General features: G+C 40.5%; 1 protein-coding gene across 1 annotated transcript in view; it reads left to right on the forward strand.

The window, feature by feature from the left end:
- fbxw4 (F-box and WD repeat domain containing 4) overlaps positions 1 to 8,579 on the forward strand; it is a 54,090-nt gene extending 45,511 nt beyond the window's left edge. Inside the window, exons 8-9 of the mRNA XM_042502255.1 lie at positions 5,814 to 5,955; positions 6,583 to 8,579. Coding sequence (XP_042358189.1) covers positions 5,814 to 5,955; positions 6,583 to 6,717 — 277 coding nt within the window. The 3' untranslated portion in view covers positions 6,718 to 8,579. The remainder of the gene's footprint in view (positions 1 to 5,813; positions 5,956 to 6,582) is intronic.
- The last annotated feature ends 11,196 nt before the right edge of the window (positions 8,580 to 19,775 follow it).

A 19,775-nucleotide genomic window follows, 5' to 3' on the forward strand; every position in this document is an offset into this window, starting at 1 on the left:
TGCAACCCAATAATGAACATGAGCTTCCAAATTTTTTCCCAGAACAGCTGTATCTTTGTATAGATCCAAAAAATGTAATGTTGCCTCAACATTACCAAAGTTACCATGTATGGTATGTACATATACATACCTTACTCCTAGCCGCCATGATTGCCTTTGTAAATTATGGGCACGACTTCCAACCAGAGCCAGCATTTTTCAGTGGTAACAGAACACTTATCCTCTTCCATAGAGGATCAGGAAATAAAATGCGGAACATGCCACCTGGTACACCTCGGACGGGATAATGTGATGGTATCTCTGCCATCTCTGACAGCCATCTTAAAGCATTGTTTACCATTTTAAACCAAGCGCATCAGTGATTAGCTTTCAATGCTACGTTAACACAATGTTAAATGTAGTCATTAATAATTTTTGCATAGAGGATACAAATGACTAAATGTGACTAAAACTAATTAGCATTTTTGTCTTAAGACAAGATAACTGCCAAAATTAACACAGATTGAGAGACATACCACCTCCCTCCACACTAATGATTAATGTATTATATCTAACCGTTGGTTTCCTTCCATTCCAAATATATTGGTTGGATTGGTTGGAATTTAAACCGATAGTTACGTAAATATATACAATGGTTGTTCATCTCAATTCTTGCACTGAAGTTCAGTACAGATGTTGACCGGTTACCTAGATTTGCTTTGATTATCTTGTTTTGTTTTGTCCTTTTTTTTGTTATAGAAGTTAGTAGTATTATGAGTTAAGCAGATGTTTGATTGTTTTTTGAGAGCAGTCAATGAGGATCTTCTCTTCAGCCCATCGGGGATCTGTTTGTTAAATAGTGACATCTACTGCTGCGGACCTTTACCATAACATGACTTACACCAAAGATACCAATGGCAGGCAGCTCTGTGTTCTGGGAATTTGGGGCCGTAGCACTTGAGGGAATTTTCATCCTAAAGCTACAAACATTGTCTGAAGAACACTGTAAACGGGTTTAAAAGTCCATAAAATGTTTACTTCGGAGATGCTGGTGGGACTGCAACTTAAGTTGAAGCACTAGGCAGCTGAGGTGTTAGATTGTGTTTAAAATGTGACCGCTGAAAGCATTTAAATAGTTAGTTCCTAGGTCTGGTGGGCATTTCAATTGTCGTTTTCATGTAAACCAGGCAAACAGTTGAAATAAAGTCAGAGCTGAAATGTAATTTGACAATGAGCACTGAAAGCAGGTGAAGTGTCATTTAAGAGGGAGAGATGAAAGCAACTGAAAAGTCTGTTGAATTCCAAATGATGAACGTATTAAAGTAGTAGCAGTTATGTTTGACTGAAAACAGAAAACCTAAACTCCAAATACTTATTTTGTTACTAACTGAACAAACTAGGGTTGCACAGATTGTTTAATAATGGGTCAGTAATTTTTTTAAAGTAATTTTTGGTCAATGATTGATACCTTTGTTTTTGATTATTATGTTGTTTTTATTTCAGCCTTTGGGCCAGAGACACAAAACATCTACATTATAAAAAATAAATGTTTTAAAGTTCTAAAGGGTATGTTTAAACATGGCACTGTAGGCCACCCTACACAATATTATAGGCTCAGTTTAATATGCAACTCAAGTTTATACAGAAAATGTCATTCAACCCTTCATTAAACTGCCTTGAATAAGTAGAATGCAGTCATACGCATTTATGAAACAACCTTTAATATGACCTTCTTTCAAAGTGAGACTCCAATCTTCTTGTGTTTGATGCTGTTTATTTGTCACCATCGTCGTCTTCACTTAACACACAAGACCTCAGCATCTGTGTCCACAATCATTAATCAAAGAACAAATTTTTACCATTACACTCAGCATGACTTGACACAACAATGCGGTCAAAAACTGTATGTGCTCCTCCATCTAACAACAACACCTTGTGTTATGGTTCCTACCTAAATAAACACACACCCGATTTCATGACAGTGACCCCTAAAGGACAGGTAACGTCCTACATGTATTCACATTATGAATGGCTCCTATAGAAGGATTTCCTTAAATTTTGACCTTAATACAAGTTATTTATGATTACTGATAATGTTTGCCAATCATTTTAATTTTTAACCTGAAGTGAACCAACAATGTCAAGTAAAAATATGTCAATCTCAAGTCCAGTCATCACATTATCTTGGGTTTTCATAGGTGTAAATTCATGTTCTCATCTGAAATTGTAACATATCGCCACTCTGCACTTGACTTCCACGTCTACATATTACACTCTAGATATCCTTCTGTGTCTGCTGTTTACATTGCAGGATGCTCCTACTGTGATGTCAATAAATGCACATGGTTGGATGATGATGTTGATGATGATGTCATGGTAAAACAACAAAAGTACATGGTAACCAACGCTGGAACGTCAACATATGAACATGCTGGCATGGATGGTTGGGATTAGGGAAAGGAGACATATGGTAAGGTGTAGGAAAAAAACATCACATTCAGACAAGAAGAAAACACCAGATTCCTGCAAGAAATTCCTGGATTTGTTAGACCCATCCACCATCCCTCCTGCACACACTAAAGGCAACCTCATGCATCTTATATTCCATTGTTACCGGCAGTGTTACAACCTAACGCCGGTTTGTAGCGCATTATAGGCCACAACATATTCCGTCCAGCCATGTTCTCAAGTGATGCCGTCCGTCCGCATATCATGCTGCCATGGCAGGTGCTGTCTGGTGACATATAATAACAACGCGTTAGGGTCTGTTCAGCTGAGTTTTAAACTGATGCCATCCAAGGCGTGCACTTGCAAAAGGTGCCTGTTGGCATCATGATTGTTCATCAAAAGCACCGTCAAAGCGGCAGCATTTGACAAGTAGGGAATGAGGACAGGCTGATATTGTCCTTTAGCCTGGTTGGAAAAGCTTCAGAATAATATTCATGACATAGAAATTATTCCAAACCTCCTTTGTTATTTCCAGTAGTGTGAGCACGGGGAGCAGATCTGCAGCCCTCTGTGGTGTCCATATTAATGCAGCAGCCCTCACTTCACCATACGCCGGCAGGGTCCCTCAGATGACTGGGGAGGGCAGCATTTCTTTTGGACAGCGGGGGTTAGAAGGGTTTCAGGTTGTGTTTCGGGGGGATCAGTCAAGTAAGACAAATCAGATCTGATTGGCAGATAGCTCTTGGGACTTTGAAAGGGGTTGGGTTGGGGTGAGGGTTGGCAGAGGGGGGTCCCTCTTTAGATATCAATAATTCATACGGTCAAACCTAACTGGCCTCAAAAGGCTCCTAGGGTCATCCAGGAGGTTCAGGTTGTCTGGAAGTTGGGGCTCTCCACCAAAGAGAAATGTACCGTACAGACAAAAGAACAAATGCAGATGTTTTCTTGGTGCTTTATAGTTCTGATTGTGAACTCCATATGTGTCAATCTGTATTACAACATCAGGGTATTTATATATTGTGATATAGCTCATTTTCTGTTTTTAGATGAACTAACCATGCAGCAGGGATGTCTGTCTTTGATTGGCTGACTGAATACTATATGTATGTATGAATATAATCGATGACCAAGAAACAAAACTACAAATGACTTACCTGATTGGCTGGATTTGAAGAGGGAAGTTTTACAACCAGTCATGGTAATTACATTAACAAATAATTTTTTTGTGGTCTCAATTAAAAATCCAGAGTCGGCTATGTCCAAGACCAAGACAAGATGGAGTCAAGATGAGTTCAATTCCGAGACGAGACTGAGACCCTCTAAAAGTAGTCTTGAGACTTATCTTGAGTACTACAACACCAATAATTAAGGTTACATATTTACAAATCATAGCTTTTAATGAGCAGAAAACCCCTAAATAAAGAGGAGAAATAACTGAAATGATGACCCATTGTTTATTTCTCAGAATCAGATATTCTTTTGATTATTTAAACTTCACAGTTTGATCGATATCTTAATATCCAGTTAATTGATACTTGATTAATCATAATCAATTATTTATTACTTATCTATTCATTTTTTACCAATAATTATTTAATTTATATTTATATTTATTATTATTATTTATTACCAATTATGGCCTAATTCCGACCATGCTTTTATAAAGTTTTTCTGTTACACTTGACTTACACCGTACACGTATACTTTGACTCATGGATTGAAAAAAAGGGGAACATGGTCTATTGTGTATTTAGTTTGGTAGTGTTTGTGTTTTTCACCTTCAGAATGCAATGACAATGAGTGACCTGTGTGTGTGTGTGTGTGTGTGTGTGTGTGTGTGTGTGTGTGTGTGTGTGTGTGTGTGTGTGTGTGTGTGTGTGTGTGTGTGTGTGTGTATGTAGAGAGAGAGTCTCCAGACGTCTCTGCTGCCCCATTGTCTGCCCCTGGTGTCTCTCCATCACTTATTTGATGAGGATGCACTAATGGAGGATCGATGTCTATTGGCAGAAAATACTTACCCCAAAATACTTCCCCTCTCTTAACCACAGCCACCAGCACCCTGCTCTGCTGCACACTCAGCCTCCTGCTGTCCAAACACACTTGCACACATGCACCGACACACACACATACACTCACACACACATATTCACATCCTTTTTAACTACAGAACAGAACAGTGTTGTCTCCAAACCAAATTGTTTGGATTGAAATCAGCTGTGCAGAGAGCTGCCCCTCTGATTTAATGATCATGTCTGGATGGTACATAAATTATAAACTATAGTTTAGTCAGACAGGCCCTTAGAAATACTGTAGTTTTCAGTCATGTGACTGGCACGGAGCCCTGGAGGGCAAAATAATGTTCCAACACAGTGCCTTAGAGTAGAAACTTAATGGAACTGCATCACAAACCCATCAAATTTAATTTTTTTCCCCACCATCTTCATAAAAGAAAAAAGAAAAAAGATATGTGAACAAACTGCAAGTTTTGGGCACTTTGCAATCCAGTTACAGCACCTGCCGCAGCTTTTCTATCACTAATAACAGCTAAGTTCCTGCCAGAGTTCCACTTCAGCGATGTTTACATTCACCTTGTGGAGAACCCTTTTCCTTACACTGCAGGATAAAGGCATACAGAAGTACAGACAGTTATATTCATTTTTAACTTGGATGGGTCAGTAATGCTCCCATTTTAGCTTGCCTAACTTTAACTCTTCGAGTCCACTGGAGCTGTTGTCGGTCTACGAAAACAAACCTTATCAGAACGATCAGGAGAAGACATAATGACTAAAACTATAATAATTAAAATACTCCATGTTTACTTCAGCTTACCTATGGGGAAATGTTCCCTGCAGAGATGTGTGTACTTCGATGAATGCCATTCTTTACTCTCCTCAGGGATGGGGGCATGTAATAGCAAATATCCACAATCTGCTCCCCTTTGGGTTTTCTTCTCTGGAAGGTATTCTGTAAAAGCACAACCCTGACTCGTCTCTTCATCAGTTTGTGCTCCCGATTTAACAGCAACTGTCTGACATTTTAGCAGAGCTAACTACAAACCTGCCAAAAAACATTGTGGCGGGCAGCGGTGGAAGGCTTTGTTTTGCCCTCCAGTTGGGCATTCCTATAAGGTTGTGATGTCACTTGAAAACTATGAATATTCCTATACTTGTGGAAAAGCTGCTACATGTACACATTAGACGGCATACTTTTAATCTGCACAAAAGATAGGAAGGAGAAAGGGAAGCACCTCTCCAGTGCAGCTTCAAGAGGTCCAGTCACATTCTCCATACAGGATCTCTTTGGCACATTTAAAAGTTGAAAACATGTCAGAATCATATGGAGCTTCATCTCAACATGTGTGTTTCCTCTCTCATCCTTCTCAACAGGAAGTGTGTGATGGAGTGGGAGGAGCCTCATGACAGCGCTCTTTACTGCATCCAGACAGACGGAAATCACATGATAGCCAGCGGTTCGTCGTACTATGGTGTGGTCCGACTCTGGGACAAGCGGCAGACTGAGTGCCTGCAGGTGTGTACAGTGGCTCCTCAGGATAAACAGTACCTCACATGCTGTAAAGACCGGTTTAACCCTTTTGAACCTGGGAAAATCAGATTTCTTTCATAAAAACATAGGAAAAGGCAGCAAGCAACTTATCAAGACATGGTCACAAATTTGTAAGAAATAAGTAAAATATCACCTGAAAATAAGTAAAACAGAAAAGAAAAAACAAAACAGAAATCAATCCCAAAAATGCTGATTTATCTTAAGAATATATGTATATTTTTTCTTTGAAATGTTTTTAAAATGAAAAGTATAGTGATTCTAAATACAACTTTCTGGACATTTTCCTTACTATTCTTATATTTTTCTACCCCAACCGCATTACTCCCTTTTTTCACAATTAATTTTAAGGCCATTTTCAACTTTTACTAATTTCTTGATCGTTTTTTTTTTTTTTTTATATTTCTGGTCAAGTAGTTGGTTACTGCCTGTTTTCCCCATGTTTTTTGTTTTTGTTTTTGTTTTTGTTTTTGTTTTTCAAATTTGTTCTGAGGGTTAAAACAGCATTTTATGACCTCAATGTCAGAGTAAAATTAAAAATGTGTGTGTGTGTCTGTGTGTGTGTGTGTGTGTGTGTGTCTTGTTTCACTGCAGTTCTTCCAGCTGAGCTCTCACCCAGTGAGCAGCCCCGTGTACTGCCTGAGGTTCAGCAACTCTCACCTGTACGCAGCCCTCGCCACCTGCCTGCACTCACTGGACTTCAGACACAGCCCCAACCACATCAGATGACATGCGCACAAACACACACACACACACACACACACACACACACACACACACAGACACACACACACAAAACACTGTTCAATAAAGCTGTCTATTTTCACAAAAACACTTTGAATGGAGCTGCTTATTCTGATGCAGCAATTCTCTGCACTGCTTTTGGTTTTGGAAGAACTGAGCATTTCTACTTGCCTGATATCAGACAGAACTGGCAACTTGTTTCACTTTGTTTCAATTTTCAGTCTAACATAACATTTACTCCGCTGACTTCCTTGAGAGAAGATTCGATTTTCCCTACCCAATCACTAAAGACAATCTTTCTTTGTATTCTGAATGTTGGAGTCATGGTGGTTTTATAGTTGTAAAAAAGTTGAAAAAAGCTATTTAAATATCTGTAACATCATCACAATGCAAAGTCTATGAGCTGATTGGGAACTTGCTGGCAGGCCTGGAAACACTACTGTGCACAGTCAATAGTCACATACCACAGACATAAAACTGGAAGCTAGAAAACTTTTTCGGCATATGTGCCAGGGGAGAAACTCCCTTGGAATGAATTAACAAGGGCCATTTTTGGTTCGCTGTCTGGTTATTCCAAAGGGGCTGCTCACTTGGTCTTGGCCTACTTGGCTAAATCACATCATACATGCAAACACACCCTTAATTTCCATAGTCCAAGCTTGTAACGCAGGCTTTCTGTTCTAAAGTAGTGTCAAAGCTCGTGCTTAAATATCCTAATGACATCACTATAACATCTTCAGAGTTTTTATCAGACTTTAGAAAGTGGCCCTTTAAAGACTTCTATGATAGTAAGGTAAGCAAAGTACTTTTTGCACACAATGATTTAAAGATTCTAAGAGTTCAGGTAAAAATAAATACCTTTTTTTATCAAAAAGGCTCTTTTTCCCAGCAAATATTTGGACTTGACCTAGTATGAAAAGCATAGATGTTCCTAATGACATTGTGAGAATGTGTGATTATGTTTGAATGTGACTCTGTGATCTTACCAAAGTTAAAAAAAAAAACATTAAAAAAAACATTAGTCAGCTTTCAAACACATCTGTTTGCATCATACAAATATTAGTGTGATTTGAATTGTCTGGAGTGATGATGGTAGCTGTGGGCAGAGAAAAACTGTAACTCCCTGTGAAGAGAGATGAACACAGTGAAAGTGAGCCGGACACAACTCGTGTGTTGGACATGAAGCATGCTGGTGCCTGCCAGGAAACGGTTAATCCGTTAGCTCGAGGCACTGTGAGCAGAAATTCTCAACACATAAAAATCATGTGCGCACACTGTCTGTTGAGCCAGTCAGTAAGTCCCAGAGAGGAAAACACAGCTCGACCTTTCCTCTCCAACACTCTGGATCCAGCCGAAGCTTTTGAAGGGATTTAGGCACATTAGCCTCTTGACAAACTTGTCCCATCACTGTGGAAACACACTGTTTGGGTTTACATATATTTGACCCCTGCACCTGAGATCACACAGAAGGGGATTAGAGTGTTTGACCACCCAAATCCACTCTGTAACAATATGAGGATCCATTTGATGGACAGAGATCAAATCTACATCATCACATCATCACACATCTGGATTATCCAACCACACATACAGTGCACCTGGTGGCTCACACACAGGAATACAACAGCTGGACTCCTTTGTGTGTGTGTGTGTGTGTGTGTGCACGCACGCATGTACGTGTGTGTGGTAACCTAAAGGAGTCAGTGAAAAAGGATGAGGGCTCAAACTGCTGAATAAATTTATACTGAAGAAAATTTTAAACACAACATTTTTTCTCCTATTTTTTACAGGTTTAAGTTAAAGATGTGAGACTTGTTCATTCACTCAATAAATACATTTCCGTCAAATTTTGGTCAACAATTTGTTAATGTTGGTGTTAGTAAGCAATTTTCCTTTTCCAAGATAATCCAATCCAGATGTGACATATTAACATGCTGATTAAACAGCATCATTACAGGTGTGCCTTTGGATGATTGCAATAAAAGGACACTCTAAAATGTGCAGTTTGTTAACAAAACAAATAAAATTCAAAATGCGTCTTGAGGTAGCATCCTGTTGGCATGTTGGCTACAGTAATGTCCAAAAGAGCTGCTGCTTGTGGTGTTCATTTTCATTTATCTGTATTAGGGCGGTACATTCAACCAGCCTCACAGCCACAGCCATGTAGCCACACCAGCTCAGGACCTCCAAATCCAGTGTCTTCCCTTTCAATATTGTCTGAGTGCAGCCACCCGGACACCCAACATGTTCTCATCCCAAATTGTCCCATTTTGCTGCTCTGCACTTCGTCCTTCTGCATCTGCTATTTATGTTCTGGGATGGCACCACAGTGATGTCAACAAATTCACATGGTTCTATGACCTGGCACATGTTTATGTTTAGACAATACAAGCATATAATAACCAATGCTGTAACGTCAACAAACACACCAGCGGGTTAGGATTAGGCAACAAGGGCACAGATGGTTTGGTTTAGGGGAAGGACGCACATGGTAAGGTGTAACAGAAAAGACATTACATTCAGATAGGAAGCGAACACTGCACTCCTGCATGAAAGTTCAGGGTTGTTGGACCCATCCACTGCCCCTCCTGCTCACCCTAAAGGTGCCCTTCCACTACTTATATTTCGTAAATACCAGCAGCATTTCAACCTGACGCTGTCCTGCCACATTTCATTTGGAGGCAGTTGGTGCTGTTCAGCCATCCACCGGCATATAATAACATTGCAACAGGTTGCATTCTCGCTTAACACAGTCAAGCAACTTTTCTTGTGTACGAGAAGGGTTCCTTTTGGTGTTGTGGGCTTATACAAAAGCACTGTCAAAGTGGTGCTATTTTACGAGTTTGGAATGAAAACGGGCAGGGACAGCTGATGCAATAATTGGTTTTTACAACCAAACAATTGCACAAACTGTCAGAGAACATCTCAGGGACACCCATCTGCATGCTTATTGTCTTCACCAGGGTCTTGGCCTGGCAGCAATTTATCATCATAGGCAATTTGTGAAGTTGTGAGGCTGGTTGGATCTACTGCCAAATTCATGGAAAGGACATTGGAGACATCTTGTGGTAGTGAAGTTGAAATAAACATAAAGTTCACAGGCAACAGCTCTGGTTGACATTCCTGCAGTCAGCATGCCAAAGACATACTCCCTCAAAGCTTGTAACTTCTGTTGCATTGTGTTGTGTGATCAAACAGCACATTTTGAATCGGTCTTTTATTGTGACCATTTGTTGGATTTATAGGCAAAGTTTTGAAAGAACAGTTTTTATTTCAGTTTTGGTATATTTTGTAAGTTGTGCTGAGATGTGGGAGTACATTAACATCACTAAAAAGAAGTCTGACAGGTCAGTTAACAGGAGCAGTCAGCAGCATCAGACATATTGGAAAGAACCTTATGTGAGAAAAATGGTGATTAATTTAACAGTAAAGCTACCACCCAGCATGTTACAGACCAACTTCCTATTCCATCTTTGACCTGCTCTACTCACTGTTCTTCAGCTCAAAGATTTTCTTTGGTTTTTACTTGTGTGTTGCTATACCAGCCCCTCATGTCCCGGGGTGTCCTATGTAAGTCTGGGCAGAAGCTGTCCCTACTGGCCATTAATGGCATATATTAGATCATATGTCATCCATTAGCTAATATGCCAGGACCACATAAGAGGAGTGGCCAGGGTGCGTATAGACATTGCACACCCATGCAGGAGATGTGACCCCCAGGGACTCCTGACACTTGAATAAATCATAGAGGGCGGGGATGGGGGCAGTCTCCACAACAACATGCCACATACCAAATTTTCTGGGTAAAGGATTTTGTTAAACATAATCAGCAGTAAGTTCTTCAGCCAGGGCTTGTTATTTAAGGAAAATAATACCCATGTCCACTATTTAATAAAGCTGCAATAGCATTAGTATTGACAGTGGTGGTATGGCTCAAATGGTACTACGTCACTGAATACTTCATAAAGTTTGATACAGTAAAGAATTCTGAAAATATAGCTGTGTGATGGTGGCCTTGAGGTTATGTTCTGTAATTTCAATGTCCTTGGTTCAGATATGGTTGGGGATCTTCCTTGTTTCATTTTCTTAGGTTTCAGACTAAACGTCATAGCTCGAGGCAAGTCCATGTGCAAATCAAGAGGATGTGGCTAGCTCTGACATGTCTTTTATGTCTGAAAGACTGAGATTCATCTAAAGAGTTTGAAATATATGCTGAATATCGACAAAAGTAACCATGCTGTCATGCTCTTAATTTGATATGAGCTCTTGTTTTGTGGGGTGGCATGGTGGTGCAGTGGGGAGCACTATCTCCTTTAGTTCCAAAGTCCCAAACTGCTGGCTGGATTAGGTCTCTATGTGTGGAGTTTGCATGTCCTATACCACACCAGTCTGCCCCTTACTGAACTGGTAGTACTTTCCTCCAGTCACAAGAATTCACACACCTATTAAATTTTGCATATCTGGCCTGTGAATGTCTACTGAAATAAGCACTGAGTCCACAGTATATATAGGACATATAGGACAGTCTCAACACACTCTGTTCTTCACCAATGAATGATGTGCCCACTGACCAGCTTTCACCAGAGTCACCATTTCTAGTACCTCCTAAGTGACCATCATGCCCCGGCCTCATTGCCAGAACATACCTTAGAGTGAGCCAGAGCCCAAGATTGGTGATGTCGAGACCCCCACTCTAACTGACAATAGCCGCAATCACTGTTGTCCCAGCATGAGCCGGCTTGGTTTTGACTTGCATCAACTGCAAGGAAAATCTTATCTGTGTCACAGTTCTTTAGCATCCTGTGGGAGTCCACTGCTGACATCTTTGCAGGGGCTAATCATTTGGTCATCTCCAGTAAGGAAGATAGCTGCTGCCCTGCAGCTGATTTCTCATCCTCTGACTCAGTTTTACAGGGAGTGGCAATGTTATTGTGCAAAAACAGAATCAATGGACAGTATTAAGATCAACTGCGTTCCTACTGTGCTCATGGTTATCCATGAGATTCATCTATCCTCCAAGGAGGAGATAGATTAGCCTTCAGCAAAGATTCAGAGAAGTTAGGATTCGTGATCAACTGGAGAAAAAGCAGTCCACTACAACACCAATGGGTGGAGCATCTGGATGTTGTGCTCTATACATGCAGGTTGTGAACAACATAGACGGATGGCCTTGCAGCAAGCATTTTGTGCACTGCACCACAGTGGCATTCATCAACAGGCAAGATGGAGTTCAGTCAACTGCCATGTTAAGGATGGCAGAGAGCCTGTGGTTGTGGGCCTCAGAGCACCTGTTGTCTCTGAAGGCTCTTCACATTCAGAGACTGGAATACAGAGGTTTTCACTGTATTCCAGTGAAACAGGTCTGGACCTGGTCTGGGAAAGTGGAGGAGGATCTGTGCGCCAGCCGATGCTCATTGATGACCCAGGAAATGTGGTGTGCCGAGTGTCTATTGTTTCTCTTTTGACCCTTGCAAGGTTAAGCTATGGTTCCACCCAGTTGGGTTGCATACCACCTTGGTTTGCTGGGGCCCCCTACTTCTCCACTACGGTTATAAAGAAAAAGGCAGACTGTGTGACTAACCTTTAGCAGGTCAGAATCAGTGCAGCTGGGTCAATGTTATGTCGCAACAGGGCGTTCATCCATCGGGGCCACCCACTGTACCCACAGAGTCCACTTGACAGTGGAGCCTGTGTAAAATAGAACACAGGTTACGATATTGTAACCCTAGCTCTATTAGCACAAGCAGGCGCTCTACCTACCTGTCCAGAGTATTACCTATAGAGTCCGTTAGAGGGCTTTACCTGTGCTAGTAGATAATGTGTTACCATGGCATAACCTTCATTCTCCCAGTGTTAACGCAGGGTTACTCCAGGTTCTCCAGCCTACCATTTGTCTGTGTTGTCTCCTTTTTTTGTGTGTGTCAAGCTGTTGTTTGTGTTTTGTGTTGTTTTTACAGCTAACAGTATTTTTGCCGGTGCTGCCTTGTCTGTGTTGGAACAATCAGCAAACCTTTACTACTACCTTTACTCTACTCTGAAAAAGACCACAATTCCTAGTTGTCACTGTGTGGACACAACAAAAAAGGGGTTCTTAGAACTATGCAGAAGTTCTATCACATCCTTTATGTCTCTGTATAGTTGGTGTGTGGGTCTGGGAAATAAGTGGGCCTGGTGGTGAGCAAAGTGTTGTCTTGTCTGTGCATGTCTTTTCTTCTCTATAGTGTCATTCAGTGTTTGAGAGCTTATACCACTGTAGGAGAAAAAAGGCTCCTTCCTTGCCCTCTCATCCCTGAGACCTGTCTTGGGTGACATCATCCATTTCAGAAGGTGCTGCTACATCATCCAGCACAAAGCTACTGTCAAGCATCCAACTTGTGAAACATGCCACACTGTTCATCCTCACACTTCAAACATGTCTTTGTTTTAAAAGCAGCTGCATCTGCTCTCTGCCTCTCTGTACTTCCTGTCCTTTCCGAGTGCTTGGTTGATTCTTTGATGGTTGATGGAATGTTTTTGAGCGAACTACCTAGCTTTTGACCTCCTTTATTTTAGTGCTAGTGATGAGCCAAAAATCTCCAATGCACATACTGTGTAATGAGTCCATTTCTGATTTGCCCTTACACTGCAGCTTTTACAAGCACAAACAATTTGAAGTGACTACATGTATTTTTATTTTGATCCACATGGCCTTCATCAGGTCTATGAGGAGGCAATACAACTACTGCATAGCATTTTACGTCACCCTAATATTGTATGTAATAAAACTACAACACTTAGGCTGTGATAGTGAGGCTGACTAAGACAAAAAATTGTGATATTTCAAAGCTCAATCTTCACCCCCACACATATAAATTCTGTCCAAATACAGTAGCACTAGATAACCCAAAAAACAATACCGACCTCAGCCTAAACATCAACACCACAGGAAACTCCAACAAAGCTGTGAATCACCTGAGAGACAAGGAAATAAGGCAAGAGGGCAGTGGCAGCGCATGCCAGAGGCAAAACAGGACGCCACCTCAGGCGCCATCTTGACGGCTGTAAAAAAAATTTTACTGAGTCATTTCAGTAAGGAGTTAATTTGAAAGGGAAGAGAATTTTAAAAAACAACAAATCCATGCTGAAATCAGCAGGGAGAGAGCTAGTTAACGTTAGCTTTTATCAGCCGGTGGCTGCAACTAACAACTCAGAGGTTTGATTGAAAATAAGTGTTGAGCAAAGGTAATTTATAACCAGGCCCCTAGAAAAGCTGCTCAAAGTTGCAGCCATTTTTTTCTACTGGTCATTTATGTCATTACAGCGAAAAAAATCCCCAGCAGCCCTAAAAGTATTTTCCCCATAGACCACCATTATAAAGGAGATGTCTGTGAAACTGCTGACAGGACACCTCAAACTTAGAAAATACTTTAATATTTTTTTTAACTGCCTCCTTTTATTGAAGTCATTCTCTTGTCACGTTTTAATATTTTTTGCAGTTTGTGGGACATTTCTTGCCAAGTTGCTTTAGGCCTTTTTCCCATATTTTTTCAAAGAAATCATCCAATTTTGCTGTGTTTACTGACAATTAAATAGCTTGTGAAAGGCATCTGAACGCAGCACAAGAGAGCTGATGTTGAATTAGGTATTGAAAGGCTAATTACATGAAAACAGTTCATTTAATTTTATAGTGTAGATTTGAATGTTTCCCTAGCAAAAAATAAATAAATAAAAATAACAAAAAGTAAAGTAAAAAACAATATCAGTATCAGCCAAGAATTTTAAAATCAGTTGATCCCAAAGTTCAATTAGAAAGTGAAATGGTACTTTTAATTATTATTTTACATTATTACATATTTTTTATAGTTTATTCTTTTTATCAAGTAAATTTGTTGTTCTTTTTGACCATTTTTATTGAGATTATTCTTTATTTGTTGATAATGTATTTATTCATTTGATTATTATAACATAATGCACAATTTCCTGCAAATGTAATAGCTATGACATTTACTCAGATCATCAGACAATATCAGTGGTTTGGACAGAGCGGGTCAAAAAAGTAAAAGTACATAAACAAACAACAATGTCTACAAAGATCATTTTTCAAGTTATTACAATTTTGAAAGCTGAAGATTTTCATCTTCCCAGAAATGTAACAAATCCCTGCAAATGTAGTAGCTATTGCATTTGTAGGAAATTACATATAATGTTTGTAGAAGGCAATTGCTGTTACGTTTGTGGGCAATTTATTACTTTTGTGGGATTATTACATTAAAAGCTGCAGATTGGTTTTGCGTTTGTGGTTTATTATGCCTGTGGGCTGTTATCACGTTGGTGGGTGTTACAGGGATCACTTTTGGAGCCCTTAGTTCTTCAGTCCCACTAAGGTGACCACTTGGTTAACCCTCACCTCTGAGTGTGATCCTTGAGTGGGAATTTCCACAGTAACAGCTCTGCCGCTGTTCCAGCTAGCCTAAACAAACACAGAGTAACCAGTGCAGGCACCTGTCACACATGGAAATCCACCATCCTGTGACTCATTCCCTTTCACACAATGACTAACCTGTAATTTACCCCTAGCACTTAACAAGACCATCACCGTAACATGAGGAGATGTGAAGAATCGACCACTGTTTTCTTTGGCCAAGTTCACTGGAGCTGAATGGAGCAGACAGCGTCTCTTTTCACTGGATGTGAGGCTTGTTTCCTTCAGCTCAGAGGCTGGGGCTGGCTCCTGGCTGCAGCACTGGCAGAGACAGGATCGGATATCAGAAGCAGCTCGCTGCTCAAGGTTTGTGTGGTTTCTGGACAGATTATTGGGTTCTAGGTGTTGGTTAATGAGCAGTCTACCTTTCCTGTGACCTGAAGAGCTTCAGTTTGGCTGAAGAGGGCTCTCCTCCTGTCAGAGTCCTGCTCAACACATATTTGTACCAATGGGGCCATCTGGTGCTCACCTAGTCAGCTTACAGGCTGATCATAGCAGTGCAGATTTAGCTGTTGACAGGGACATGAACACACTCTACACACTATTATACACTGTCATAAGTTAAATTCCTAATCACATGTTAAATAACTGAAGACTAGTTTCACCCTCCATCAAAATGTCCAAGACATGTATGGCTGAATATGATTTTTTTTTTTTTACTTTATATTTCTAAATATATTATAAAAGCACATGTTCAAATGTGAAACTGTCATGTCTTTTTCCCCCCTGTGCCAATGTTTTATGGGGGGAGCTTTTCTTTATCCACTGTGAGGGTCCAAAGACAGAGCGATGTCACATGTTCTAACCCAGCAAGCAATTGTGGTTCTAAAAACAGAATGGTACAATGCAACCAACGACTTTGAGTCATGTTTTCAGCAGCACATTTATTTTTTAGTTTCCAGAACATTCTTCTTAGGGTTTAGGGTAACATTCTCCATAAACATCAAAAAATGTTTAAAAAAAAAAAATATATATGTATGTATATATATATATATATATATATATACATTATTAACATGTCTCTGTACATTACATTTTCATTAAATTAAAATAGGTCATACCAGTCCTTAATAACAGGTTCTGAATGTGTCTTTGAAAACATTCATCCTTTGTTCTCATGTAACATTGTGGGAATGTTTTATAAAAGGAACATTCTATGATCTGTCACCTCTCGGCATCACCGAAACATCCTCAGAATGTTGTAGTTCAAATGTTTTGTCTCAGTCAGCATTTAACCTTACAGGAACATAATTTGAACTGACAGACATCCTTTAAACATTCTTTGAACGTTAGATTAAAAAATCTTCTTTAAAACATTATTGCAACTTGTAGGTAATGTGCGCCAACACTAGCACTGTCTGTTTTACCCATCTATCCATCCTCTCATACATGGACTTTGTCTCTCTTTATACATAATATGTCACCTGACTTCCTCCTTTACTCCCATTACAATTGCTATGGCAACTAAAGGGTTATGTTAAGGCAACAACAGCACATGGCAGCCTCATAGTAAATGTAAATATGGGTCTTAATGACCTCCTTGCGCACACAACCTTGAGAGGAAGAAGATCTGTTCATGTGATGTAAAAGAGCACCAAATCAGCATTAATCCACCGCTCAAAAACTTTTTTAATGAAACAGTATACAGTGGAAACCACTATAGTGAGCACGATTCACAGGCTCCAAAAGCTTCAGATAGAATTATTTCTATACAATCGCTGTTTAAATAATTTGCTCCTTGTAGTTAAGTATTTCACTAAAAGTATTCATTTTGGGTCTTTTGTGGGGGAAAAAAGAAAACTTTGGTAATTCTACATAGCCCACACCCCCAATACAAATTTCCCAGCTTCTCATGCCCTCCCACCCTCCCAGCTCCTACCCCTCGCCTGTCAGTCATTCCTGGGTCCCTGGTGCTCAGGGGACCACAGGCCTGTCAGACCTCCAGCAGCCCCTCAAAGAAATATTCTCCCTCCCGCACAACCCACCCGTCCCTCCCCTACCTCACCCCCATCCCTCTCGGGCCCGCCAAACAAAAATAAAGTCACATTGAAGAGAGAGTGGTTGGGGCTCCTGCTTTGCAGATCAGTCAGTGGATACCTGATTGTCACTCATGGGGTTGGGCCCTTAATCCTATTGTTTCTCCGACAGGATTACTCTCTGTGGTCCCCCTCTCCCTGTGGCTGCGTGTGGGAGAAAGGCCAGATTAAGGGGATTAGCGTGTATCCTCCTGACTTGTCAAACTGGGATGTAAGGAACCATTGACTTTCTTGGGGACCCTGAATGAGGAGAGGCAGAGAGGTGCCTAAAGAAGAGGTCATGAAAGGTGGCGAACAAGCCAAAATTCCCCAAAGGACAATGTGATTTGTTTGCTTTTGTTCCCTTGAACTGGGCTGAAAAGTTCAAAGGGCCGGCCCTCAGGAGAAGAGAACGCCAAGCTGAGAGATGGAAGAGAGTGGAGGGAACTCGACTGATTTCACCATAGTCAGTCTGATATAGAACTCTTAAACTCTTGTGTAGAGTGTGCACTCAAGAAGTAAAACTCCAGCCACGCTGGCAGCATGCAGCTACAGTGTACAGTAAGAGCAACACATAGCAACAACTGCTTTTGTTTTCACCTTGTGGGTCTGTGTGTGCGTGTCAGCATGGCAAAGTGTGGTCCTGGTGACACTTATTGTAGCAGGAACTTGCACTGCAGCTGTTTCGAGTATCGTGCCAGATGTTTATTTGTCCGTGTGTGTCTCTCTGTCTGTCTGTCTAGCCCTCTTTACACTGCATGTTCAAGGCGAAATATTGCGTCATTATGCCACTTTACCATTCTGTATTAAAGGTGAGGTGAAGACAGGACACAGATGTGTCGTCTTTAAGTCGGCAGCGGAGGTAGTAAAAGTGTTGAATGGAGGTGTGTGACAAAAAGACAGCCCACAGGACAGGACAATCATAGAGTTAGAGTTAAATCTTTATTTAAAACATGCCAAATAAAATAGGAGAACAAAATAAAAAAACACCAGAATGCATATCAGACCATATATATATGTATGTATATGCACACACATAACAGCAGGATGTCAGATGCGGGCAGACACAGTGTACATGAAGCGCCATAACCAAGTGATTAGCATGTACAGGAACATCTGTGCTGAGTATGGACTACAAGTCCCAGGCTCCAAAGACTCTTCCAAAGGTGGTGGAGAATGACAGGGCCAAGATCCTGTGGGACTCCCAGATCCAAACTGACAAACTGGTGATGGCTAACCAACCAGACATTGTAGTGGTCGATAACCAGCAGAATAAGGCAGTAGTGATAGATGTAGTAATCCTGAGAGTTAGCAACATCAGGAGGAAGGAACACGAGAAGCTCAAGAAATACCAAGGGCTGAAAGAGGAGCTAGAGAAAGCGTGGAAGGCAAAGGCCGTGGTGGTACCAGTGGTTGCTGGAGCACTCGGGGCAGTAACCCCCAAACTAGGACAGTGGCTCAAGCAGATACCAGGAACAACATCTGAGATCTCAGTCCAAGAAGTGGGCAATTCATAGGAACGGCTAAGATACTGCGCAGAACCCTCAAGCTCCCAGGACTCTGGTAGAGGACCCGAGCTTGAAGGAAGACACCACCCAAAGGGCACAGGGCGAGAGGGGAAGGGAGGAGGGAGAAGTATATAAATATATATATATATATAAAAGATTTAAGACAAAAACAAGAATAGATTAATCTGAATAAACAAATACACACATACGTCACATAAAGATACAGAAAACAAAGTCACAATATCAAAAGTGACATACTTGTCTTGTATCATATCTTGCCTGTTCCCCTTTCTGTTCTACCAGCTCATATCCCATCAGTGTTTTTAAAAACATGTTTAAATTCGTGAAATGTTCTACATGTTTTCCACAGTACAGTTGTTCCATAAATTAACCCCTCTGACTGTAATACAATGATATTTTGTATCAGTTCTCACCAACTGTTTGTTGAACATACAAATTCCTCTCCAATCATGTCAACTTTCGTTCATTTGAAACAACTTTTGGATATTATTAGGTAGTAGATGATTTTTTTAGCACTGTTCATGATTTTAACCATTTTAATATCAACCAGATCTTTGAATTTAAGTGCTTTTAATTTGATGAAGAGTGGGTTTGTTAGTTCTCTGTCAGTTCTTTTGTTTACTGTTCTCATGGCTCTTTTTTGAAGGATGAAGTTTGGATTTGTGGTTGTTTTATATATATTTCCCCACACTTCCACACACTAAGTTATGTATGGGAGTACAGAAAAAATAGTACACCCATTTGTTACTTCTAGGCTTTATTACTGTAAATTCTTATAATGAGGAAAAAGTCTCTAAAGACTCTCCAACTGGTCCAGAATGCTGCCGCAAGTGTATTAACAACAACTAAGAAAAAAGTTCGGATTTCTCCTGTTGTAGTTTCTCTGCACTGAATCCCCATAAATCTAACTAAATCCAGAATTGAATTTAAAATCCTTCCCCTCTTTCATATCTTTCATAACTCATAGTTCCCAACTATCCTATTATTAGCCCCACTTTTAGTGGCTGCAAAATCCAAGTGATGAACTATTTAAAGCAT

This window comes from Plectropomus leopardus, chromosome 15, assembly GCF_008729295.1.
Source record: "Plectropomus leopardus isolate mb chromosome 15, YSFRI_Pleo_2.0, whole genome shotgun sequence".
Classification (NCBI taxonomy): Eukaryota; Metazoa; Chordata; class Actinopteri; order Perciformes; family Serranidae; genus Plectropomus; species Plectropomus leopardus.